Genomic DNA, 27,393 nt, shown 5'->3' with positions numbered 1-27,393 from the left:
CCTTAAGGGCATCTGCTTCCCCCACCTAAATGAGTTGTGGTTTGATGTACTCACAAGGTGAAGGGGTCATGGGTCAGACATCTAGCCCATTAGGCTAGGAACACCAAGGGCTAGGCTCTGGGGGCAAGAATGGGCCAGCTCTTCCATCTCTAAGGCACTGAACAGAAGAATCCTTGCCTGTGAGAAAAGCAAGGAGGAAAAAAGAAAGAAAGAAAACCTTTCCCTGAAGGGTTGTAATCATGGATTCGTATTCCAGTTCACATCAGACTGGTAGTCCAAGAAATCTCAAGCCTTGGATTTATTAAAGAAGTACCTTTAAGCGCCTTAGTGGCATGACAGAAGTTAATGCAGATCCTTTCTAGAGGAAGGCACCTTCACTTCATCCTAGGCCTGAAGAAATATAATGGCGTTGCAAAATGAGTTTTCAATGGCAATTAGCAGCACATAGTAAAAGATAACCAGGTATACAAGGGAACAAGGCACCATGAATGAGAACCAGCAAAAAAGATAGCAAACACTGAATACTAAGTATCAGCTATTACCAGGTACAAGATGACTATATTTATTATGTTTGAAAAAATAAAAAACCAGCTTGAAGACCTGCAGAGATCAAAGAGGATTTGAAAAAGAATGAAACAATATAATTATCAAAATGAAAACTCCTTGGGCAAGTTTAATAGCAGTTTGGGCATATCAAAAGAGAAAATTAGTAAACTGGAAGATCAGAAGAAATTATCTGGCATGTAGCACCCAGAGATAATATGGTAGAAAATACAAGCACAAGGAGTATATACTGTATGGTTCCATTTATTTACAGTTCAAAAACAGGAAAAACTAAATTCTCTTATTGTGGATTATATATGGGGAGCTTTTGGAGTGATCATAAGGTTATATTTCTTGACCTGAGTGGTGGTACATGGGTGTGTGCTTTATAATTATTTATAAAACTGCATATATATCTTATGAACTTTTCTGAATATATATTATACCACGTAAGAAATAATATATAACAAATATTTTAAAAATTAACTTGATCATTTTATAGATAAGAAAATAGGCCCAGGGAAATTAAATGATCTACAGTGTCTTGACTTTCTATCTGATGTTTTTTCCTATTATTCTTAGTAGCATTTCTCTGCTGTTTATTTACAACCTATCTGCCAGCTATTTTAACTCATCCATTTAAATTTCATCTTGTTGCTTTGAGATAGAGTATCTCAAATTTTCCAAGTGTATTCTCTTATGGAATGAGTTTGGTGGGATAGGGAAGTCAATTATCATTTGCACATGAATTTTTAGTTTTCATTTGTAGAAGGATGCAATATATATGTTCATATAATGAAGTAGATGTTTTGAAAGCTGGTTTTATTTCTTTTTATTTTCAGAAGGAGAAGTCTTTACCTGGGGTCATAATGCTTACAGCCAGCTGGGCAATGGGACAACTAATCATGGTTTAATGCCCTGTCATATTTCTACTAATTTGTCAAACAAACAAGTCACTGAAGTTGCCTGTGGGTCTTACCATTCTTTGGTGCTAACATCTGATGGAGAGGTGAGAATAGTTAGCGTAAATCTCATTGATTTTTTTCAGTAAGATTATATGGATTGTTACAGCCATCTTGGAAACATGGTCATTTGATTAAAATAACCACCTCCCTCAAATTCAACCTTATTCTTGTTAGCAGTTCATAATCATGGTGGTTACATCATTAAGTGTACCTTTATGTAGTAAGGATTTCTATAACTGCAGAATTTAAAAGGTTGTAATGTTCTTTCTATATTGCTGTATACTCAAGGGTTTTATTTGCAAAACGAAAAGCCTTAAAATGCTGGAAAATATGGCTGAAGCCAAGTAGATATTTTGATAAATATTATATATTTGATGATCATTATTGTTATTTGTACAGATAATACCAATAACCCAATTTTATAAAGTAGTAAATTTTGTAAGAATAAATTTTACAAAAACTTCTCTATGTTGTGAGAATTTATGGATATCAAGCATTTTGAAAACAAAGATGAGGCATTATGAGTACATGTTAATTTCTAATTGAGATACTTTTTAAGTTAATGTGTTTCATTTATTGATCCCCAGGTATTTGCCTGGGGTTATAATAACTCCGGGCAGGTAGGATCTGGATCAACAGCAAATCAGCCAATCCCTCGAAGAGTCACAGGCTGCTTACAGAATAAAGTAGTTGTGAACATAGCATGTGGGCAGATGTGTTCAATGGCAGTGGTGAACACTGGAGAGGTAAGAAAGTTATTTCATATGTTGTTTAGAAAAAAAAACCCATTTGCCTGATCGGTGGCGTGTTTCTCACAGCAGAGAGCTTGCTTGCATGTGTCTTTCATGGGACTCAGTCTCTGGTTTTCTCTCAGGTCTATGTCTGGGGTTACAATGGAAACGGGCAGCTTGGACTTGGCAGTAGTGGCAACCAGCCAACCCCCTGTAGAATATCGGCTTTGCAAGGCATTCGTGTCCAGCGGGTACGTCCACAGTGGGTCTGTGTGTGCCTGGTTTTACGTCTTTCGTGGCAAAGATGCCAATGTACACAGTTTTCTTGGCAGATGAAAAGTTTAGCTGCTTGATGTTTTCTTTATTGAACTAAAAACTAAAGCTCTGTTTCCCTGAGTAAAGTTGTAGATGTTCATCAGGAAATTCTGTTTCTAGGCCACTCTCATACATAGCTGTTGGAATGTAAATTGTTACAATCTTTTCCAAGGAAACTTTGGCAGCATATATCAGGAGCCTTGAAAATATTCATACCCTTTGTTCTGTAATTTTCTTCCAGGGATATTTAAGGAACAAAAAAGAAAGACACAGGATTAGTGGAGAGATATAGCAAAAGAGGAAGGAAGGAAGGGAGGGAGGGAGGGAGGATAAAGAAGGAAAGAAAGAAAAGAAAAAAATATCAACTTTAATAAATAACATAAATAATAGATATAGCATAATTTAATCAAATAATAAGTTAGTGATTAAATAAATTATACAAAATCTACATGAATGGAAATGATGCTTAGAAAGGATTTTTAATGATATGGAAATAGTGCTATGTGATGTTTATAAAAATGAAGATACAGACATGGTGCATGGAGACATGGTACATATTTCTGTACTGTATGTGTGTGTGTGTGTGTGTATATATATAGAAAAAAATCCTGATCTTGAGATTACTTTCATATTTATACTTTTTTTATGGTATTCCACATTAAACATGTTTTACAAAAAAAAAAGGAAAGTAATTCTTAAAAAATAAAAGTGTATTTCATATTCACTTCACACCCCTTGATCTCTGTGAGCATAATGAATGCCATATGAAAGCTGAATAAACCAGACTCATGTCACTGAAGGAAATCATGTTGATCTTAACGGCCGTTTTGGCCACATGTGGGCTGAGCTAGTTCTGGAGTAATACAGGTTACCTCAATGTTGGTCTCTCTGGGCAGGCTGCCTCTTTTTCTTCTTCTTCTTTTTTTTTTTTTTTTTTACATCTTTGATTCTTAACCTATCTCGTGAAAGCATATTTGCAGGCCTAAGTGGATTTGGTTTTCCTCTTTCCAGGTTGCCTGTGGCTATGCGCACACATTAGTGTTAACAGATGAAGGCCAAGTGTATGCTTGGGGTGCAAATTCTTACGGCCAGTTGGGCACTGGCAATAAAAGTAACCAGTCCTATCCTGCACCTGTCGTTGTGGAAAAGGACAGGTAATATGTGCATTTTCAAAACAACTTGCATGTTCTTTAGTGATTAAACAGAACTTGGACGTGATACAGAATTGTGGGGAAACTTACTGCTAATATTAGAATAGTCTTTCACCAGAGCATTCATTCCTCTTTAAAATTGGCTTTTGAACCCTTGGGGAGTTTGTATGTTAAATACTCTACTTTCATTTACCCCTATTTCAGCTACTGTACACAAGCAACAAGGACTAAGCCTCCCACAGCTGTTCTACATTATTCCTCTCCCTCACAAATTACCTTTTCCTCCTCCTTGTTTTCTGTTTTACATTAAGAGGAAGTTGATGATGCTTGAGGTTGATTTTCTGTGGCTTAGAAAAACAAAAGTACCTCAGATAGATTATAAAGCCATTCACTCAGCTACGTGTAAAATTTGCCAGTTGAAAGGATAAGACCATCTCATGATTTTAGCTCCCAAGCTATCACTATGAGGCAGAGTATAGTGGTTAGAAAATTAAGACTTAGTTTTGCTCACTTGTTTGCAAGGTTGTGTCAAGTAATTAACATATCCAAAATTTTCTTCCAGTTATCCTACTACTTTTGAAAGCCCTTTGAATGTCTCAAACATGGCCATAGCACTGCCTTTTCACTCTTATCTCTTGACACAGTAGTATAGGACAAAAATATTCATTATTGTGTCTGTTAAACCAGGTTTATAATCATTGTAGGAATGAATACTGCTATTTTCATTTTTATTGTACATACTAATTTTTGTTATATCTGATTTTAAAGTAAGCATATGGTTATATAGATTATCTTGCATTTGTATGCAATTCTTTCATATTTTCCTGTTGGAATATTTAACAATAAAAGTGAAGAACCAAACTGTCATTTTCAACCCCCTTGATTTTCATGTGAGTATTATAAACCTGGCTAATTTTGTTTAACCTATGTTAAATAGGTTTTAAAAAAAACCTATTTTTGTTTTTTTCCCCCAAAATCTTAGAATAAGAACCTGGACCTCATAAGGATTGGGGAGAAGGAGAGGGAATGGAGGTCAGGAACTGGTGGGAATGTACTAGATGTGTGCAGCCGTGCCATTGCCACCCCCGTTTAGGTAGTTCAGAGCTCCTCAGTGAAAAGAGAAGGGACAGTCTTGAGGCTTTGAGCAATCACGAAAATGCTTCAGTTTAGCAAATCGGGTCAGTAGGGACATTTAGTATTTAGACAAACAGTAAAGTGTTAAAGGATCAAATAAAGGATCAAATCAAAACAACATGTTTGTATAGCACTTTACCGTTTTTATGGTGCTGTCACACTTTCTGTAAATTTGAACTCCTCTGTCCCTGGACTTGCCAAATCCACTACTGTCTGCCCACCAGCAGCTTGCCCCACATTGCTCTGCTGGTCCCTGGTCGTCCCAGGATGAACACCAGGTCTTCCCACTCCCATCATGCTAGGCCAGAAAGAGTGTAGGACAGCTTGGGGAAGAAGGAAAAAGAGGCAGAAGAGGAGGGCAGGGGAGTTATGTTGAGTGCCAACTCCTTACGTGGTACTTGAGAGTATTGCTTGTTTATTTTAAAAACTTAAGGTTTTAAAAAAAACTTAACTTTTTTCAAATTTTGAATTATAAATGCAAAAAAAGTGGAAATAGCTCCACGCTTGCACACTCGCTGTTGTCCATGTAGTCATTATTTGGGCTACAGAAATCATGGCTGAATGTTTTGAATGCAATATTCCTACTTTTCTGTTTTCCATGCCTGAATTCGCTGTGGTAACCCCTGAGCTTGCAGGCTCTCCATCACACCAATATTGCGAGGGAGGAATTTTAAGTCTGCTGGGACTTGTTTTGCACGTACCCACCCTTTTCAGCGACTGAAATTTGCAGATATGTTATGACTTATCTCTCAAGAACTCACTTCTGACTCTTGGGGCCCATTTCGGGGAAGTTTGACTAATTAGAAACAAAAGGATTGAATGTAGGGTGGGGTGGATCTTCAGGTCCTGGTTACCTGTTCACAGAAGTGGAAAGTGAAAATCTGTGTACATTGGATCCTTTGCTTAAACGACAACCCAAGGAAAACCTTTTAAAAATTTTTCCCACAGAGATCTACGATGAAGAATGCTAATGACATTTGTTAGCAATTTATGTTCACATAAAAGTAATTTTAACGACTAAAGTAATTCTCTTCTCTCTAACCCAGTCATTCCCAATCTTTCTGAAGTCTCAGTACTTTGATTTACCAGCATTTATCTTTGTTCTTAAAGTTCCATAAAAGCATAGTTGAAGTTACATTGATTTAAAGCTAACTTTGCCTTGAATTTTTGTGAATTTTGTGACACCTTGATAATTGGTAGTATGTTGGCCTCTTACAAAACCAGGCTTGGGAATCACTGCTCTGGATCTTTTTATTATTACTATTTCTTCTCCATTCTTCTTCTGTCTCACAAATTACCTTTTTTCCTCTCCTCGTTGTTTCTGTTTTATATTCTTCCTCACTCTCTGCTTTTTCATTTCTAGTACTCCACAGCCATTAAGCTGCAGTCGTTGGGGATCATTCCATTGAGGTGACACAAAACTCATTTATTATGAATGTCTAGTACTTTTTTTTTTCATTAAGCATGGCTACAAAATAAAATGTGAAATATGCCAGACATTCTGACGGTAAAGTTTAGCTCAGTTTATAGTCATCGTCTGTTGCATATTAGACTGGAAAATCTGAGCTTCAGAATTTTGCTTCTTGGTATGAATCAGATTTAAGAACAGATGACCTTAGGCAACAGCTGGATGCGTTGGCAGTTGGTTGGGTCCCAAGCTTAGACTTGAAGGTTCCCTCTAAACTTTCTCCACTCTTGTTCCTGTAGCAGCTGCTGCCGTCAGCCAAGCCCGTGCCCCACCCCTGACTTCCCGTGTGCCGCTAGGTGTTCCAGGTAAACTTCACGAGGCCATGTTAAGGGAAGGCCACTGCTCCACAGCCTTCTGCATCTTGACCCCTGTGCTGTGTCTGTTCCAGCCTTCCTCCACCAAGCAGTGTTCCCTCCTCCTGTGAAGGCAAAGGCTACTTCCTTTCCACGGAGGCTAGTAAAGATATTTCAGAAGTGAATGCAGGAATTAAATTATTTTGGTTTTCTGATGTTGGGTAGTTGAGCCCAGAAGGACACTGTTATGTTCCCATCAGTTACATTTTTCATAGAACATCATCAGGGAAGAGAGAGGCTATCTGTGATTTTAAGTGGTTTCCCAGAGTTCCTGCAGCCACTGGTAAACACTTCAGTCACCAGAAGAAACTGGTTTTGAGTGTGCACTCTGCCGTGGCTGATTTCATTTACTCACAAGGCTGTGAAAGGATTGCTACCTGGATTCTGCTCTCCTCACTTTTTTTTTTTTAAGATGATAAAATAGATGATAAGTGTGTAAGTACCTTGGCCTCCATAGGCTGCTGTCTGGCCCTCAGCCTTGTGCCCTGCCCCTCGCACCAAGCCATGTAAAATGAAGTGTGTTGCTGCCCTCACATTTGGTGTAATGTGTGAGGGTGGATGGCCTTTTCTTTGAACAGATGCCTTTTCTTTGAACAAATGCATTTATTCCATTTCCTTGCCTTTTCTTTATTGAGAAGGATATGTTTATTGAGAAGCCAAATAGGATTGGCAATATTCCCTGTGTGGGCAAGGAAGATTCTTTTGTAAAAAGCACATATTAGAGGTTTGGGCCCATTCACTGACTTGACCATGCAAATAGGGAAGGTCTCACTGTCTGAATTGATCATTGGAAATATAGTCTCTGTGTGAGGGAGGCTTTGTCACTTAAAATGCCAAGAAGCAGTAAACCTGTTAAGCCTCTACTGCTGGCTACTATTTGTACACCAGACTCTGTGCTTGGTGTTTAACATTTTATCATTTAATTTGTATGTACTAGCTTGCAATGTGATGGAACAGAGGCTTGGGAACATTTACGCCATCACACAGCCCAGTGGTAGAGCTAGGATGTGGCCCTCGGTGTGTTTGACCCCAGCATCCAGGCTCTCCACCGTGGTACAGCATAGCTTCTTGTGTAGTACTCCCATCTTCAAGAGCTAAGAGCTGCCCTTGAATGAATCCCCGAAATGATTGGGACCGCACATGAAAACAGTACACCTCAGCCTTCTGAGGCAAGCCACCACGGCAGTGTTCAGCTTGCATGATGACCATCTTCCCTCCTTGTCTGGGAAACGGCCGATTAAAACAGGCAGTGGAGGGATGTCTCCACCCTCCAATTGCTAGGCTGTCAATGGGGTCTTCCCATCCCTCAGTCGCTCTGTGTTGTTCTGTCCTTCCCAGTTAGTCAATAAAATAACCTAAAAATTGTGCTTAATCAGACACCTTACTGGGGAGAGAAAGACACTTGGGGAGAGAGAAATAAGCCAGTGATTTAGCCTGCCAGGAACTTGTAATCTAGCAGAGTAGGTGAGACATACCTCCCTGAGAAGTTAAGGGCCAGGCTGGAGTGGTGTGGATGGGATGAATGGCAAGAGTGCAGGTGAGCAAGAGACCTCTTCCTCTGGGGCCATTTGAGCTGAGCCTTGGAAGATGGGCAGGATTTCTAAGGCAGAGAGAAAGGAAAGAGCATTCCTGCACAAGGACTTTGTGAGGAAAAATGTTGAGGGGCAGTGAGTACATCTGTTTGTTGGAACATAGGGTATGTAGATAAATGTGATTTGAAAGAGGATTGGATACAGGCGCAAGACAAATTATGGAAGGTCTTGATGTCACACATCTGGATTTTATCTTGTGGGAAGCCACGGAAGGTTTGAGAGTACCGACGAGGATGCTGTTTTCAGAGGATTGTTAACCTGCCAGCTTTGTGTGATTTGGATCGGAAAAGAGAGTCTTAAGGCATGGAGACCACGGAGGCTGTTGCTTTGGAGTCAGATATGGGCTGTGCCTGGCCTAGTGGCAGATGGGAGAAATTAACAAAGAGAGAATCTATGTTATTTGTCAATTGGATATTCTGAAAAAAGTGAGGAGGGAGAAGTCAAAGATGACTCTGAAGCTCTGAGCCTAAGTCACTGAGCATCTTGGTGCCACTGCCTGCTGTGGGCAAAATCAAGATGGCAACCTCACTTTGGGTAAAATAGTTTACTCTCTTTTGTGAATCTGTACAGTGGCTTATTCTTAGAGAAAGTTAATTCTTTCTAAATCAACAAAAACAGGGCTTTCTATTAGGAAGTATTCTGAGAACTACCTCCCTGGCAATTGTGAACTTATCAGAAAACTGCTCTCTTGGGCTCTCAAAGATAGAGTCCTATGAGTTAGAACTACTGACCTTACTGTTTGCAGTGTGAATTGGGGTGGCCCACAGCATGCTGCATCTAACACTAAAATCGGTAAAGTTTTAATGAAAATATTTCTTGATACTGGATCAAGACCTGGGTTAAGTAGCCCAAGTCTTTATCACTGTTTTGTTTGTTTTGGCCTTTACCCTTGGATTATTTTTGCATTTGACAATGGGACAGTATATATTTTTGTAGGCCTATGGGCTGGAAGTGGTAACAAGTAGATCTTTATGAGTTGTGCCATTGAAGGATAGCTTAAACCTAAATAACTGTTTCGTGCCTGAAAATCTAGATTAAGTCTCGTTTTGTTTTTTAAATCCATTAAAGTTAAGGGAAGGAGAAATCAACTTGTTTCTTCTCCTGTTTGCCACGTTCACTTGGCATTTATTTGTGAACCTAGAATTATAGAGATTGCAGCCTGCCACTCGGCCCACACGTCGGCTGCCAAGACCCAGGGCGGGCACGTGTACATGTGGGGCCAGTGCCGGGGCCAGTCCGTGATCCTGCCTCACCTCACGCACTTCTCCTGCACCGACGACGTGTTCGCCTGCTTCGCCACTCCTGCTGTCTCTTGGCGCCTCCTGTCCGTGGGTGAGTGGTCTCTGCCCATTTGGGTGAAAACTAGCAAGACAACCCTGGTGATAGTAAAAGGACTTTTTAGGTGCAGAATGATATATTTTCTCGCTAATGGGCTCCTGTGAAAGGAAACTGATTTGATGGATTGATTTTTCTTGAAAGTATCAGAAACCAGGATCACATACTAAATTAAAAGCTATTTCATTTGACTGCTTTTTAGTGTTCCTGAAAAACTATTCTCTTTTATTTTTAGCTAGTCTGTTTACTCAAACATTCAAAAATTTCATTGAGGGGGCAGTTTGGGACTTTTTAGTTGTTCTGTCAGGTTTACAAGGAGATGTGTGTGAGGCTCTTACCCTTAATGATTACAGAGACGTGAAAATCTGTATTTAGGGGAAAGAAAGCACCACTCAGCCATTTATTTCGGGTATTTTCCTGAGTGTCACAAGAGCGATGTTGTATTCTGGCCTGCATTTCTACTGTGTCTGTCCTTAAGCCTGGAAACATTGGTGTTCCTCTGTAGAACCTGACGACCACCTGACAGTGGCAGAGTCGCTCAAGAGGGAATTTGACAACCCCAGTACAGCAGACCTGAAATTCCTGGTGGACGGAAAGTACATTTATGCACATAAAGTCCTTCTCAAAATTAGGTAAGGAGTCATTTACTTTGAGACTTGAGATAAACATATGATTTTCTAAGTGTTCACAGAACTAGGGGAGGCACTTCAGTAGTTATGAAAATAACGTAAGGCTGATTTCACCCTTGCGAGCATGCAGTGCAGCCGGGGAAACACAGGACACGGGAAACGAGAACCACCGGGGCCTGTGGGGGAGAGTGTAAACGGCTACGGGCTTCCTTAGACACTTTGCCGGTGGTCTGTCCAGCCCGGCGTCAGAGTGGCTGGCTGCCACCTGGGCTTCCTGCCCAGGACCCGAGCTTCGTCGCTTTCCTTGTCAGTTGTGGGACAGTGAACTTTTAGATGCTTGGGAAAAAGAGAAGGTAAGGCTTTTGCAAGGCAGCAAGGTCTGGGGTAAAATTAACACCAAGATTTTAAAATTCAGATTTATTGAGGCATCATTTTTGAGCAACGAGCTGCATCCATTTGAAGTGTGCAGTTTGAGGAGCTTTGACATATATTTATGCTGTGAAACCATGGCCCTATATCAAGACATAGAACATTCCTGTCGTCCCTCAAAGGTCCCTCATGCATCAGCCCTGGGGCAAGCACTGATTTTCTTTCAGTCACTATAGATTCGTTAGCATTTTCTAGAAATTTATGTTAATGGAATCATATAGTCTGTATTCTTTTGTGCCTGAGCATAATGATTTTAAAAACCATCATGTTGTTGTGTAACAGATATTTAAATCCTGCTACAATGAATCACAAACTCAGTATGGCATTTTAGTCTCAAGTACGCCTCTTTGGTTGTGCTGTCCAACATTCCTTCACTCCTACTATAGCCCCTAAACCTTCATAAAAGAGACAGGGGCATTAGTTTGCTAGGGCAGCTGTAGCAAAGTGCCATACACTGAGTGGCTTCAACAACAGCTCTGGAGGCAGAAGTCCAAGATCAAGGTATTGGCGGGATGCGTTCCTCCCAAGGGAGAATTCATGCCTCTCTCCCAGCTTCTGGTGGCTTGCTGGCAATCTTCGGCCTTCCTTAGCTTGGGGCATGATTGACCACTCCAGTCTTTACGTGGGGTTCTCCCTGTGTGCATGTCTGCATCTAAATTCCCCATTTTTATAAGGACACCCGTCATCTTGGATTAATGTCCACCCTGATGACCTCATTTTAACTTGATTACCTCTGTAAAGATCCTTTCTCCAATTATTGTTATATTCTAAGGTTAGGGCACCAGCATATGAATTTTGGGTGGAGGGGCACAATTCAACCCATAGCAGGAGGTAAAGAAACAAAATGACTCAGTTTATGAAAAGAAACCCACCCAATTTCCATAAATGCCGCGCTGCACACAGGGTGCGGAAATGACACCTCGGAGTCAGATCTGCTACATCCGGTTTCCATCTGCAGCCTCGTCCAGTAAGTGGTGGTCACTACACTTCCAGCCAGCAGAGGAAGCGAGGGACCAGGATGGGGACACAGAGGTGTGCAGTGTGAGGAGAATCCTGTGCCACGCCGTGTTTCCTTTCTCCTTGTCAGTTCCCCTTGAAGCCCCACAAGGATGTGTCCCTCAGGAGGGTCGTCTGCTCTCGCCCAGAAGCTAGGACCTCACATGCTCTTTCTTCTTTCATTCAGGTGTGAGCATTTTCGTTCTTCATTGGAAGACAACGAGGATGATATTGTAGAAATGAGTGAGTTTTCGTATCCTGTTTACCGAGCCTTCCTGGAATACCTGTATACAGACAGCATCAGCCTTTCCCCCGAGGAGGCAGTAGGTAATCGCCACCACACTCTCCCAAGAGACGGGCACGATGCTGAGTAACGTGCAGGGTGGAAGTGGCCGTGAGGGCGATCGCACACATAGTTCTGTGTCCAACCCACACTCTTTTCCCTGGTTACTGCTTCATACAGAGGGTGACTTGGTGGATCTCAAACCGTCAGACTGTGGAGCGGGTGCCATTCTTCCGTAACTGCCATATGTAAGGAATGCGCATGACTGTTCGGCAGCCACATCTGCCGCCCCTGAGATGTCTACGTTAGAAAGAAGATGAAATGCACGTAGTTGTAATAAGCCCTGTGGTCTCCATAACCGGGAATTGCCCTCTAGACGGCTTTGGGACAGAACGCTGTGGGACTTCTGGGGCCTTCTGTCCTGAAGGTAGTGTGGGGCGTTCACTGCGCCTCAGGGGTATGGACAGTAAAAAAAAAAAAAAAAAAAAAAAAGCCACATAGATCCAACGGGCACAGAGTAATAGACATACTACATTTCAGTTCACAGCTGTTGGCAATATTGTTAGCTGGTGGCAAAGAGAATTAAGGAATTCTGTAAGGAACTAAAGAAACAGCTCAGCCTTCAGATTTTTAAATTAAATATTCCTTTTACATGTATAAATCCAGTATCGTTTTTACCAGATCAGCATTTAATTTTCCTCAGGTAAACAAAAATCTGGTTTCTGGAGTTTTACAGTTTTCCTCCCTTTCTTCCACAAATGATTTAGTGCCTATGCCCAGCATGTGCCACAGCTCCTCTCAGTGTCTGTGCAGGAGACGGACCAGGGCCTTGCCCCTGGGGGCTTGTGTTCAGATGAGGGAGACCAGCCCTAAACAAGCAAATATGGAAGGCCTCCGTGAGGAAGTACAGGGAGCAGAGAGCGGGGGGAAGCAAGAGGGAACAGCCGCGCAGATGCCCGAGGGAAGAGCCTTCTGGGAAACAGTGAGTGCAGAGGTCTGAGACCGGCACAGATTTGTGGAGGAAGAGGAAGAAGGCCAGGGCAGGTGGAGTGAAGTGAGACTCAGTGCGGTAAGAATTAGGTCAGGCAATGGGATGTGGGCAAGAGCATGACTACCCTTGGGGGCCACGGTGAAGAGCTTGAGTTTTAATCTTGGTGTGGTGGAAAGCCTTGGAAGGTTTTGAGCGTGAGGCTTGTGTTATTTAGGATTTGCTTTAACAACATTTTAAAAACTGTGGTTTAAAGGAGACAGTGCAGGGCATCCCTGCGTGTGGCCCCTGTGCTCATAGTCCAGGACCACGTTTGCATTACTGGCAAGATGGAGGAAGGGACGATGACGAAGGGGCAAAGGGAAAATCCTAGTGTCTCTTAAGGAAGGGTCCTGGAAGTGCTACATGAGAGGCTGGGGGAAGTGGTAGAGGAAGAAAGGGAGAACAGGTCTGTGTGCTGGTGGGGCTGAGGCACAGCAGCTTCCATGACAGGAGTGATGTGTTTTAAAAGATAGTAATTATGACGGTTCAGGTATAAGGTGATGACGATACCCTGGATTAGGGTGGCATAGCGGCAGAGGTGTTGAAACAGATCCTATTCTGGATGTATTTTAAAAATGGGGCTGATGGCACATTGGGGTGTGCGGAAAACAGAAGTAACGACTGCTCTAAGCTGTTTGGCCGAGTCGGTGGGTTCATGGAAGTAGCATTCAAGACGATGAGGAAGATGGAGAGCAACAGGTTTTGCCCTTGAGTGTGAGAAGGCAAAGGAGTTTGGAGTTGCTTACTAGACATCGGCACTGGAAGGGCAGGCCTACCATCTTTCTATACCCACTGCCAGCTACACCCTGCATCACAAGGGATGTGTGGGCACGCCAGCCTGCATGGCCAAGCTCCATTCACCTAGGCCACCGCTGGGGCTGGGCATCTGCACATTGGTGGCATGGTCGGGAAGGGAGCAAATGTCCATGTAAGTGGCCTCAGGGCCAACTAGGTAGGGAATTCCAGAGTCCCCGGTAACCAAAGTGTGGTCTAGGAGTGGATGCCTGGCTCTTGGCCACTGTGGTGAGGACTGTGCCTGGAGGAGGTGCAGATCTGGGCTGTTTTGAGCAGGGGCTCAGGGCAGGATCTTCTCTGAGGGCAGCTCAGGAGAACACATTTATGTGATTCTGCAGTTCGGAGTGTGGACTAGAGATAGGAATTTGGGGTTGCCAAGAACTGACCAAAAACAAATGAGCCATCACAGGTCTCAAGATTTCAGAAGATTTCGGTATCCTTCACTGGGCCATGGGCCTTTGCCACTGTAATTTTGATAGTATTGGTCAGGTTACAATGAAAACAAGTTTGCACCCGGCCCTCCTACATACGCAAGACGCAGTGGCAGATGGATGCAAAAACGGTTGATGTTTTAAGATTGATGAAATCCCACCTCTTTGTCTCTTAGGCCCCTGGGAAGCACTTTGCAGGTTAGCTTGATGTAGATGTGATGATTTTCTGGCAGAGGATTCAGCTAACCTTTTGATCAGATGACAACCCAGACTGGAGGTAGAGCCAGTGAGTGTACCTCTCTGAGCGTGGGGTGTGCTGGTCTCGGGATGCTTCATCCTGTTCATGCCAGGGCAGGAGGCCTCGCACAGTGTTTCTAGCCAAGCCTTGTATCCAGACACAGCTCCTTTCATAAGTATTTTCACAAAGTGTTTCTAGCATTCTGTATGCTAATTAACAAATCCCCTGATGGAGATTTAGATAGCCATATCCTTAACTTGTATGTGTTAATCACTCCGTCGTGAATTATGTGAAAGTAGGCGACAGATAATATAACGGGACTCATCAATATTTACAGGTGGTATTTTAAACTGAGGGGCAGGGTTGGTGCTGGAAGTCACTTAGGGAAATAAGTGAAATTAGAATCTGAGGATTGAACCCCGGGGCACTCAAAACATTTGGAAGTTAGGAAGAACGGCCGAGCCAAGAGACTGAAGAGGATTATGGAGAAGAAAAACATAAGTAACACAGAGTTTCAAGAAGAGAAGCATCACCAACCACATCAAATTCTGTGTAAATGTTGAGTAGGACAAACCAGACAACAGCCCCTTGGATTTGGCTCCATGGAAGCATTCGTGACATCCGGGAGTGGAGGGGATGGGATTCTGCTGGAATGGCTTAGCGGGAGAAGGGGAAGGGAGAAAATGGAGACAGCAAACAGAGAGGATGTTCCCCAGGTTTACAGAGAAATGGGGGAGACTGATGAGAGACGGACACGTGTCCATGTGCTGATGGAAATGACCCAGGAGAATAAGTGACAGTGCGGGGTCGGCCTTTACAGGAGAAATATGAAAGCCATTTTCACTGTGTGTCTGCTTTTCCACAGCTACTTGTTTGTGTATTGTATTTGCTCAGTTCACACATCAACAATCATTGCTTGAAGGGTTGAGTGAGTTTAATGGGGATGCTTCTAATCACTCCCCCTAATAAACATCTCTTCCTGCCAGGATTGCTGGATTTGGCTACCTTTTATAGAGAAAATCGTTTGAAAAAGCTCTGCCAACAAACTATCAAGCAAGGAATCTGTGAGGAGAATGCCATTGCCCTGCTTTCAGCTGCTGTGAAGTATGATGCTCAGGTAAGAAAAGCACCCTTTCAACTAGCTGACCTTGTGGAAAGAATGGTAGGTGTTTAGTTCATAAACTAAAATAAACAAGTAAACCAACTAAAAGTACCAGAAAAAGTGACCATTTGTATAATGTTAGGGTGGAGCTCCAAGGAAGAAGCCCTAAATAAAGGAAAGGCTTGACAGGGGCACCTGGGTGGCTCAGTCAGTTGAGTGTCTGACTTCGGCTCAGGTCATGATCTTGTAGTTTGTGAGTTCGAGCCCCGTGTCAAGCTCTGTGCTGACAGCTCAGAGCCTGGAGCCTGCTTCGGATTCTGTGTCCCCCTCTCTCTGCTCCTCCCCTGCTCACATGCTGTCTCTCTCTCAAAAGTAAGTAAAGATTAAAAAAAAATTTTTTTTAAAAGGAAAGGATTGATAGGTCTGATTTCAGAAAGAAAAACATATCTAGACATCAGAAATTACCACCGAGAAAATTAAAAAGTTGATACAGTGGGGAAAATATTTGCAACATATGATGAAGCACATTTACCATAGTTAACATATAGTTCTTAGAAAAAAAGAAAATATTAGCAGTTTGATGGAAAATGGACCAAAGAACAAAATGGATTTATGAATAAATGAAAAATATAAATGAAACTAAGGTATAATTTTTCACTTGTGAAACTGGGGAATATATTCTTAGAGATAATGCAGGCTCAGAATATTATGTGTTCTCCTGAACAGCTGCTAAGGGTGTGCATTGGGGCAGTCATTGTGGGGGCACTTGGTACCAAATGTATTGAAAGCTTTAAAGGTGTACTTCTTTAAGGAATCCACTTGTAGGAATTTGTCCTAAGGAAGTACTCGTGGATTCAGACAGATTTAGCTTCAAAGGCTAATTGTACTGCAACACTGCTTACAATTTTGAAATTTAGAAAAAGACAACATGAACAGTAGAGGTTTCTTTAAACTGTAGAATGTTTATACTATGAAACTATGCAGCAACTCAAAATACATTAATTGAAAAATGAACATTTTTAAAAGCATCAATTAAAAAAAAAATTTTTTAAAGCAGTTTTTAAAAAGACTGACATTCATTATCTACATAGAAAAAAAGAGACTGAAAAATATACTCAAAGGTCATCTTTGGTGGAATTATGGATGATTTTTATTTCCTATCTTTGCTTGTTTTTTTCTGAACTTTCTACAGTGACTGTGTATTGTTTTGACAATAAAGAAAGGAAAGAAAACCTGTCTTAGAGCTAAATCTTTAGGAAGCAGACCATTCTTCTTGGAGTCGATTTCCTTTTGTTATAAGGATATCCTCTCTGGTCAAAAAACAGGAACATTTTAGTGGTGGGCAAAAAAAAGTTTGTAACTTCTTTTCTGCTTATTAAAGAAAATTTGGAAGATACAAAAAAGTATGAGGAAGGAGATGACTCATCAAACCAGAGAACATTAACATTTTCATACAGCTGCTTCTGTTTTTTTCCTGTTACATGATGTATATTTCTCTAAACACTGGATTTTTTTTTCCCTTAACATTTAAAAAAAATCTTACCCACCTTGAAACATTGATATTAAAAGCATAGTGAATGTCTTTCATTAACATAATAATATACTGGGCACTTACAACATGCAGAACACTTCATGGCTAGGCCAAACTCTTCGCTAGTTTGTGCAAGTCTTGGTGATAATACTGGAGGCTGGTGCCTAATCTCCATTGATGAGGCCGTGGGCACACAGTGTTTCTGCCAGGACTAGGCTTCATTTTCAAGACTTTTTCAGATTCCATATTTATGTCAATTATTTGTATGGTTACTTTCCAGCCTTCTGTTTCCTAGAAAGTAAGCTCCTTGAGGAAAGGCAGGGGCTTTGTTTTGCTCACAATCATAGACCTAATGCCTTAGGGTAGTACCTAACATATAGTAGAAACTCTTTTCATCTAGAAACATTTCAGCTCCTAGGGGAATATAAAAGGGGAGTATTTTAACAAATACTGACAGTGGAATGAACAATACAAATACTGTCACTAGAGAAAGGTACGTAGTACCTATTTCTGAGAATAAAAAATCTGATTCTTTGCACTGGCTGGTATGGAGGAACTTGAATATTTTACTCTGTTATTTAAATGTTTACAAGCATGGATTCACATTAGCTGTACAGTTTTATAACTATTCTTTAGGTATTGCTGTACCAACAATTCTTCCTATTGGCTTTCGAATGCTTGTCCCTTCCTATGTGTCTTGGGAATTTTCATGCTGTGTTGCATTGCATTGGGATATACAAATTTATTAAAGCATTTTTTGTTTTTGTTCCTAGGATTTAGAAGAATTCTGCTTCAGGTTTTGCATAAATCATTTGACTGTAGTAACACAAACTTCAGGCTTTGCAGAAATGGACCATGATCTTCTGAAGAACTTTATCAGCAAAGCTAGCAGAGTTGGAGCCTTTAAAAATTGATCCTCATCTGCAAGAAAGAATTTTTGTTATTTCCATTTTCCCTGCAAAAGCCAGAGAATGACTTTTCCTTAATTGGCTGAATACTTACGTTCTGTCAAAAGAAGGTGGTGGTCAGTCTGCCCTGTGCTGAAGTCTGAAGTTTACTGTACAAGGCATTCCGTGCTCTGATCAGATGTGACTGAGGTCAAGGGAAAAGAAATTAAAATGTCTTATTTACCATTTCCTCTTTCACGTCCCTTAAGTTGGACATTTTTGGTACATTGGTCTAAGTATATGCTATCCTGGCCGAATTTCTGTTCTTAACAGGTTGATATCACATAGAGAGCTGGACAGTACATTGTCAGCATCCAGAACGGTGCCTTGCATACATAGGCACTCAATTCATTTATTACAAATCTTACGTATGCCCTGAAAACAGCTTTATTTGTGGAATACCAGATGAAGGTATAACAAATTGCACAAAAACAAATTTGAGACAGCCCATCACTATTGAGGTTCATATTCTTCTGGTACCTGGTTCTAAGTAATAGTGGCTAACTTAGAGCATTAATTAGAATTCACAAACAGCCTTGACAATTTAATTGTCAAAGTCCCAAGGGCTAATTTTAATTTTCTATTTACTCTGAGTCATTAATTTCTCATACGGGATTACTGAATATGAAGTACTGTGTTTGAATGAATGTTATTTCTGGGCTCATCTGCCTTACATAATTGCATAATATCTTTTCTTTTTGTGTTGAGAGATTTGCCTGTGTATGTAAAAATGATTATGTGTTTTTCTTGGAGTTTTATGTCACTATAAAACAGTTCTCTTAACCTGGCACAGAGTAATTATAAAGTACTAGCTGAAAAGGAACTCATACTTACATTTCATGGACAGCATTAAGAAGAATGAGATAAATTTATACTTTTTCGGTCAAAACAAGTTACCCAACTGCAAAAGAAAAACTGGAACGGGATGTAGGATGTAGTGTCAGATTCCTCTAACATGGGTTTCACAATGTGGTATGTATTTCACAATATGATATTATGTAAAGAAAACTCTTTTGGAATTAAAAACCTTGTTCTGATGCTGAACTATTTGATAATAAAGTGCTTATTTGTAGATAATAGAACAATTGTGTTTTTTTATCCCTAATAAGCAGCAAAATTATATCAACTTTATATCTCTTACATTTATACAAATCCATTTGATTAAGCTTATTTTTGGAAGCAGTTACTCAGATAACCTATCATAGCAAAGCCCACCCTAAAACATAAATGGCATATAAACAACATAATTACTGTTCATATTATTGCCTCTGACTACTCTTTATTGGTGAGGTCACTTTTTAATCCTTAGTTTATCTTGGTTTATCTGTTTTTGCAGACCTTATCTGGTAGAGGCAAAGTGGCCTTGACCTCTAGTTCTTAATCAGAATCCTGTTTTGGGAATTATATAGTCTTATTCAGTTATTTGTTATTTGAAGTTAGCCATATATACCATTTGTTTTCATTGTTTGTTAGATTTGCTGTTTTATCTATCAAACATTCACACCTGGTTATTATCCACAGCTGTCAGTTTAGGCATTTAGACAACCGCAGCCTGCATTGCTGACTTTTCCTCCTCACCTTCCAATGCTAGCTGGAACGGACCAATGCCTTTACATCTTCACAAGGTCTTTCGAAACCTTCTCTTCCTTTCTTGCCTATTTCTGACAGGGTCTTAAGCTTCTTTCTTTTATGAAATCATTTCATGTAAAAACTGGAACACTCAAAGGGAACAGATGAGTTTACTGAGGTATGAAAAAATGGCCTGCCTTTTACCAAACTCCACAATGGGTCAGTAGCCCATGCTTTCACAGTACAAGTTATTAAGAAGGGCTGCATGGATTTTTACCCAGACTTTCTAAGCTCTGTTATGTGTAGGTTTGTGCTGCTATATCTCTCAGTTCTTCTTATCGCTTTGTACAACAGAATAATCTATGGAACTTTTACCAAACATAAAGATTCTAATTCAGTATATTTGAAAAGTTTCCCAAGTAATCTTGATATTTAGCCAAGTATGAGAATCACCATTTAACCCTTAAAATCTGGGACTCCAAACAAGAAGGGGCTCATAGACCAGTTTGAGAGATGACGGATAAGTCCCATGGATACATCTCTGAAAAAAACAGAGCTTTCTCTCTCATCCTGGAGGATAGGCTTGCCATCAACACTCCTATACAGAGGGTAACACTTTCTTTCCTTTACTTCTAACAGATGAGTGGAGAGCTCCAGAAACCTTGCTGTTCAGTTAGGGATATGTGAGGGAAAAGGGACATTTTTTATAACGACACTACATCATAAATTAACGGATCCTTCATTTTACAGAAGTTAATCTTAGATTTTCTTTCCCTATGTTCTGTTTCCTCTCTGCTCACACAAGAAGTTCAGTGAGTTAGTGCTTCCAGCATAATTCCAATACACCTTACACAGAGAAAGGTTAAGATTTTACAAGAATTATGGTCATTTGCAAATAGAGGTTTGTGAAGATATCATTTAAAGCTTTTTAAAAGTAAAGGTTAATGTACTGACCTGAGTCATTTTTCAGCTGAGACCTGAAAAATTGCCAGTCATTATGGACCAGACTTGTTGATTTTTATTTAGAGGCAGGATTCCTGACCAGTGATAATGAAAAGCAAACAACAAAAACTATATAGTCTTGTCTGTTTTTTGGTCTATCTTATTAGCCTTCCCCATGCTATTACTACAACAGACGGGCTGGGAAAACGGTAAAGAAAAATGATAAATCATACCTGTTACTTTCAATTCAGTCTTTGTCAAAGCATAAAAATGTAAACCATACTGATTTTCTTTCACTAAATGCAGTTAAAATCATGATGTTTTCTATTGAGGAAGTAAGTGATGTTAGTCTGTGGAATAAACATAACTTTCATATTAAACTGTCATTATATTTCAGTGCTAGTATATAAGCATACTCCCAAAATAACAGACACAAAAAAAGATTTATGAGAATATCCAGGTTCATACTAAAAGAGATTGTTTTAAATCCCAGACACTATCAGCATTACCAAGATATATTTCTATGTAAGACACTACACTTGTGGTAGAAATATGCTATTTCTAAAGGTAAGGTTTCCTGTTGTCCCATAAAATACATATTTAGTCCAAAGGAAAATTCTACTGAATGAATTGTTACCAATACCATGTACACTGTCCCAAAAATGAAAAACAAAAATACGCCTTGAGAGGCAAGTTTCTATGAAATCATCCAGATGGTACTAGAACTACAACATATAGGTTCTTCCTCCCCACGGTTTGCACCAAGAAACTGTAATGAGAAATAAATCAGTGAATGAATTTGAATTTGTCCTTTTTATTCTAAAGAGTTATTATTAGAATGCTAGATCCCTGGAAGTGATCAATTTTCTACCATCCAGACTAAAAACTTTTAGCATCCTAAAGGCTGCTTTTTTGCTTTGACCTAAGAGATGCATTTCATGTAAGATCCCAAAATAAATACAGTCTATTGAGGTGTGATTGCCTTTCTTCCTTCAGGAACAAACATGTTGCTGTTCTAGAAGGAGAGAATTCCACTTTCCACCCTGTTTTTGAGAAATCATGTTACTGAAATTCAAGATAATCCCCTATCTGGAACCCTTGGTATGAGATACAGGTCGTCCTGTTTTTGGAGTTTAGTACCTATACCACCTAATATGTAATACCTGAGTAGGGCCTAGGTTAGATTCCCAAAATCAACGTATTAATATTTTTTTGTAGTGAAACAAGAGTATTCCTACTAAGTAGGATAAAAGGCTGTAAATAGCTCTATGCCAGTTTAGACACGTTTGACGTCACATGACTTTTGCCACCAAACAAACGCACAGACCGCTTGGGTTTTTAAGCCTTTGGATCTCAGAATTGCAGGAAAAGACTGTGGACCTGTGAGACACAAATAGGATGTTTGGGAGGAAAGGCCTTTAATATACACTTTGCATTAGATGACGAGAGATTCTTGCTTTTACTCCTCTTACGATTGTCCATTTTTCTATGACGCCTTATTGTTCGTCAAACACACAGGCGTATTCCCATCTCGGCGCACTGGCTTTTCCACTGGGTGTCTTCCCATCGTTGCATGACTTACTCCCTCACCTCCTGGCAGGCTTTGCTCAAATACCACCTCAGTGAGTCTTTCCCTGACCACCTATTTCCCTAGCAGTACTCCCTGCCCTCCCTGCTATGTTTTTCTGCACAATGCATTTCTTGTTTATTCACTTCCTCTCTTTCCCTGAAACTACAATTAGAAGGTAAACTCCACAGAGATGGGGATCTTAGCTTTATTTACCCATTGCTGTATCTCTTGCATTTAGAACTGTGCCTGGAATATGGTGGGTACTGAGTACATGACCTATTAAAAGAGGAAGGGAATATTATTTGTTTCCATATACTTGGAAAAATATGCAAATATACATTCTCTCTTTTTTCTTTTTTGACCACGTATGAGTTTCTTTTAGGTGCTAGAGCTATAAGAGCAGCCAGGCTGATGCTTCCCATCTGCAGAGGGAGTTTGATGCAGGGATGAGTAGACGGGCAATAGGTCGGTCAAACAAGATGATTTCCGATGGCGATAAACGCTGTTACACTCTTGGAGGACAGTGACACAATACAGAGTAAGGATTTTTAGCTTGTGTGGTCGAGGGAAGGCCTGTGAGCTGAGCCATGAAAGACAGGAAGGAATCACCTGTGCAAAATTCTGGGGGAAGAGCACTCCAGGCAGAAGGAACAGCAAATAGAAAAGCCAGGGTTGGTATTAGGAGAGAAAAGGTCAGTGTGGCTGAAGCACAAGGAGCAGGAGAAAGTAGCAGAGGAGGAGGAAGAGCAAGTGAATGGGGCCACGCCACAGGCTGTGACAAGGACTGTCCATACTTGAATAACAATGTAAATGAATTTCTATTTTAAAGGGATCAATTTTGCTCTTTATAAAGGATAGAAAGGGAACAAGGAGACCAGTTAGAAGTTTAAAACCACTGTCTCGACAAAAGTTGATAAATGACTCTTAAGATTTTGACTTGACCAAGTAAGTGGTTAGTAAAATGGGGAAAGACCGAGGTAGAAACAAGGTATCTTGATTTAATTTTGGTTTATGTTTTGAGAATTGGGGGAGGGGGTGGGGGAGTCCCACTGCCTGAGGGCTTTGACCTCCACAAAGAGGTCACGCTGGATAAATACATTTGGGAATCATCAGCATGGGAAGCCAATGGAAGGTTAACAATGGACAAGGCACTAGGAGAGAAGCCAGGTAGAGAAGAGAACATTAGTGCACTTGATACAAAGAACACATCAGACCATGAAGACTCTTAACAACTAATTTATTTTAAAATAAACTATTAATTGTAGAAAATAGTAACAAAGCAATTTTAAATGTACAGTTTTAACCAATACAAAACAATAAAGCAATACCTGAAGCCTTATGTAAGTAATCTCAATATATGATCTCTGAAGTTCCTAAAATTCTGGCACTAACTCTAACGTAAACCTTTATTAGCTAAAGACCCAGAAATATGGTAGCCCTTGACCTAAAAGCTAACTGATTTGTATGATGTTCATGCAGAAACTAATGAGGAAATGGGAGAAAGCTTTCTAGTGCCTTTGTTATCAAGATAACAAGTTTGAAACTTAACCGAGCACAAAATAAAATGTCATTTTCTAACAAATAAGACCAGAATTCTTTTTAAAAAGAATTCTGGGTAGACAAAGTGATTTTTCCTAAAAGCTAGCTGATGCTACCTTAAATATCACCTAATTTAAATTATACCATCTCTAAATAAGTTAATCACACAAGATAGTTTAAATACACCTTTAGGTGCTGGGGGGGGGGAAGCGCCTCTTTTTCTAACGTAGCTGTTTTAAGTTGAAGCTTTTGCACAAAATCAGATAGAAACATGAATGCCTAACCCAAAGACCTTTGATTACTTGCAATTTTGGAGTAGAAATGATGTGGCTTTGAATATGCCAGTGTTAGACCATACTGACTTAAAGAAAAAAAAAAGATAAATAGACAATTGCCAGCTCAAAAGATACATGGAAGACATGTACAATTCCCGAGAAAACACACCCCTTCCCAAGTTTAGGAGGGCAGAATAATTGCTGAGATGCAATTAAACAAACCTCTAAGAAAGAAAAATTAAGGCTCCTATAGTTAACAGTCTGTGGAGTAAAATTATTTTAGGTCTTGATTCTTCGGACCCAGAAACATTAGAAAGTGCACTTGGGATATCCTGTCTTAGGGCCCTCTATGGCAAAGCTCTAGCTGAACACTTTATTTTCCAAGTACTAGATGGGTACTTCCTGAATTCGGGGTTCTGAATGGTTTATAAAAACCAAGAGTACTATTAATAACCCTCACTTTAAAGCAGGAGTTGGATGGAGAAAAGGATCAATAAATTCTTACAAGTCCTGAGGTATGAAATCTGTATCAGTAGTATGACGACATCATTTGTTTATACTCTGCTTTCTGCTTGTATTTTAAAACTAAAATTTATAAAACAAGCACACAGTACATCAAATTCCATTAGTAAACTAAAATCTAATGTGTAAAAATTAGTAATTTTTTTTTTCTAGTTTCTAATATCTGTTTTAGCAGAAGAGTTCAGGATCACTTGGGTGAGGGGGAAGTAGTCAGCCAAATTGCATTTGGAAGACAGGACACATATTCTAAGGGCGTTCATGTTAAATTAAAAAATATATAAATATAAATTAATAAAATAATAGCAAACATCACATATATGCCACAAGAAAAGACAAAGTACTCAAATAGGCCTGGGTTGCTGGGATGCCCCTCCCAGGGCATCCTTGCCGTTTGTAGAGCACAGCAATTATATTTTGGAAATGAAAACATCTGCTACAACTTTCTAAATGGCAGTATTTACACAAGATTTTCAATCTTGTGCAATAACAATGTATATTCTACTGACTACGACGTTGCAAGTGGCTTAGGAATCCCCTGCATGCACAGGCAAGCCCATCTGCACACTCGAGATCCAATATCTGTAAAAAGAGCTGAAGATCATATCCAATGCGGCCGTAAACAGAACCTGGGAGAGTCACACAGTCTGCTCTGTGAGAGACAATGAGGCCACAGGTGTATACGGTGCCCAGTGAGGTCATGGGATCCTCATTTTTCTTCCCTGTTTGAGGTATCCATGCTATCGTTCATTTTTTGCTTCTGCATTCGTGTTCGGGTAGATGCTGGAAAAAGGATGCAGAAATGTTAACAGCACTGATGGTGCTGGATGCGTTGACAAAGGGCTGCCATAAACGTTAGGCTTGTGCCAAATCGATGGAGTTCAGGGCCTGGCAAAGCAGTGGTTTCCAAAATTTTATCATATAATTTCTATCAGTACATTTTTTTCCCAAGTATGTACCACCAAAATGTGTATGGTGTGTATGTATACCATCTATGTTTGTAGATAAGTTATAAAACACACACAGCCCAAACATCAAAAACAGAGGAGATAAAAACAGATTCTAGTATTTTCTCTATGTACCAAGAGGTGGTCTCGCATACTTGCAGGCGTGCCCAGCTCTGCAGACCACCGCTCCAGAGATGCTGAGGCTGGGTTTGGCCCTGTGGCCCAGCCGAATGCGGGCCTGGCCGAGAACGATCTGTTGGAGTGAGTGGTATTCGTCACAAAGCAAGTAATTCCCTTGTGCTTGCAGATACCTCGCAAAGACGTCAGCTGGCAGCTCATTTAATTCGGACATGAACATTTTAAAAGTATGGTATTAGTTACAACACAGCCCAAACCAGAAAACTTCTTTTAAGTTATTTAAAAATTCTTAACTTGATTTTTGTGGTGGGCAGAAGCTCTTCATAAAGAGGAAACAAATTCGCATTTGGAAAAGAAAGAAAATACGAATTCTCAGTCTTCCCTCTCTCGGCAATCTAGCACTGTCTGATGGTCTTCTTTGAATGCAATTCAAGTCTCTGAGGAAAACTGAAGAATTCCTTAGCCTTAGGGGTTAACATTCCTGCTGCTTCTCCCCAATTTTCCAGCCTCAGAAAGGTCCTGAACTCCAGCCTGGCACTGAGAATTCACCATCACAGCTGAGTGTGCCACTGGAAAATGTACTGATGACAGCAACTCAACTCTTCTCTAAGAAAATATGCGTGTTTTTACAGCTTTCTGCTCCTTTTAAAATGCGTATTTGTGAGCTTCCAAATGCCTCCAAATGTTTTCAAAGCTTCATTTTGGTCATAAACTTCATCTATTTTCACATAATGAGGGGAAATGCCACAACTACTTAAAAGTTAAAATAGGTGTGTGTCAGTTGATGTAAAATACAAAAAAGATTTATTTATAACCAAAAAATTTAAACTCTTGGTATATTTAGTTTCAATTGTACTCTTTGAAATAACACATAGATAAGGTTTTAAAAAATCAAAAGCATTCTTTTTGGTTTTTTTATTATTTTTTTTAATTTTAGAGAGAGACAGAGAGTGCGTGTGAGCAGGGGAAAGGGGCAGATGGAGAGAGAATCTTAAGCAGACTCTGTACCTACGTGGGGCTTGATCCAACGACTCTGGGATCATGACCTGAGCTAAAGTCAAGAGTTGGATGGATGCTCAACCGAGTCACCCTAGCGCCCCAAAAAACATTCTTTTAAATACTTTATAGTTTAAATACTTAGTATTGACAGACACATGTTTAGAGAAAGCCTTTTTTTTAAAAAGTCACATTTCAATTGGTATTGTTCTTATTGATATGTCCTATGACCTAGGAATAATAGGGTTTTTTTTTTTTATGTTTGTTTGTTTATTTTTGAGAGAGAGAGAGAGAGGGAGGGGGGAGGGAGAGAGAAAGAATGAGAGAGAGAGAGAGAGAGAGAGAACGAACTTGTGCATGTGAACAGGGGAAGGGCAGAGAAAGGAGACACAGAATCCCAAGCTGGCTCCATGCTGTCAGTGCAGAGCCTGATACAAGGCTCAAACTCACCAACTGCAAGATTAAGACCGGAGCAGAAGTCAAGAGTCGGACGTTTAACTGAATGAGCCACCCAGATGCCCCAATAATTTTAATACTTATCTCTGAAGTATGTGTCTTCTTTCCCCATACCAGCTATATTTCCTGTCAATGGATCTGGCAGATTATCAGGAAGTGTCACACTTAAACTACCACACTTATCTCTGTAGGACAACCCAGTAGCAGTCAGTAAATGTTTGTCTTTTTCTTAATGTAGTTTCCATTTATTATACTTAGGTTAATCTTTTCTAGTCTTAGAGTGGCTGAGGATAGAATCCCATTTGTCTTAACATTCCCGATTTATGTCACTCTGTGTAATCTGGAAAATGATTTGGTGCTCTTTATCAAAATTTTGATTTCCAGCAATGGAAAACTTGTTTGACAGTAAATTTTTAAAACTTGCAAATTAGAGAAGTTCCATAA

General features: G+C 40.1%; 2 protein-coding genes across 21 annotated transcripts in view; one reads left to right on the top strand and one right to left on the bottom strand.

Moving 5' to 3' along the window:
- Positions 1–19,083, top strand: part of RCBTB2 (RCC1 and BTB domain containing protein 2) — a 59,592-nt gene extending 40,509 nt beyond the window's left edge. For 18 of the 20 annotated variants that reach the window (XM_058685527.1, XM_058685579.1, XM_058685490.1 and 15 more), the window contains 10 exons: positions 1,386–1,552; positions 2,096–2,254; positions 2,383–2,490; positions 3,566–3,708; positions 6,547–6,612; positions 9,394–9,584; positions 10,093–10,219; positions 11,829–11,968; positions 15,405–15,535; positions 17,825–19,083. In XM_058685527.1, the coding sequence (XP_058541510.1) occupies positions 1,386–1,552; positions 2,096–2,254; positions 2,383–2,490; positions 3,566–3,708; positions 6,547–6,612; positions 9,394–9,584; positions 10,093–10,219; positions 11,829–11,968; positions 15,405–15,535; positions 17,825–17,965 (1,373 nt within the window). In that variant the 3' untranslated portion in view covers positions 17,966–19,083. Of the gene's footprint in view, positions 1–1,385; positions 1,553–2,095; positions 2,255–2,382; positions 2,491–3,565; positions 3,709–6,546; positions 6,613–9,393; positions 9,585–10,092; positions 10,220–11,828; positions 11,969–15,404; positions 15,536–17,824 lie in introns of those variants that run through there. The other 2 variants (XM_058685558.1, XM_058685623.1) reach the window with 2 other exon arrangements.
- A 4,216-nt stretch (positions 19,084–23,299) lies between these two features.
- The window catches only part of RB1 (RB transcriptional corepressor 1), a 177,250-nt gene continuing 173,156 nt past the window's right edge, over positions 23,300–27,393 (bottom strand). Inside the window, 1 exon segment of the mRNA XM_058685648.1 lies at positions 23,300–25,195. Within this exon segment, the coding sequence (XP_058541631.1) occupies positions 25,122–25,195 (74 nt within the window). The 3' untranslated portion in view covers positions 23,300–25,121.

The sequence above is a fragment of the Neofelis nebulosa genome, chromosome 1, assembly GCF_028018385.1.
Source record: "Neofelis nebulosa isolate mNeoNeb1 chromosome 1, mNeoNeb1.pri, whole genome shotgun sequence".
Taxonomy (NCBI): Eukaryota; Metazoa; Chordata; class Mammalia; order Carnivora; family Felidae; genus Neofelis; species Neofelis nebulosa.
This window is presented reverse-complemented; position numbering and strand designations above follow the sequence as displayed.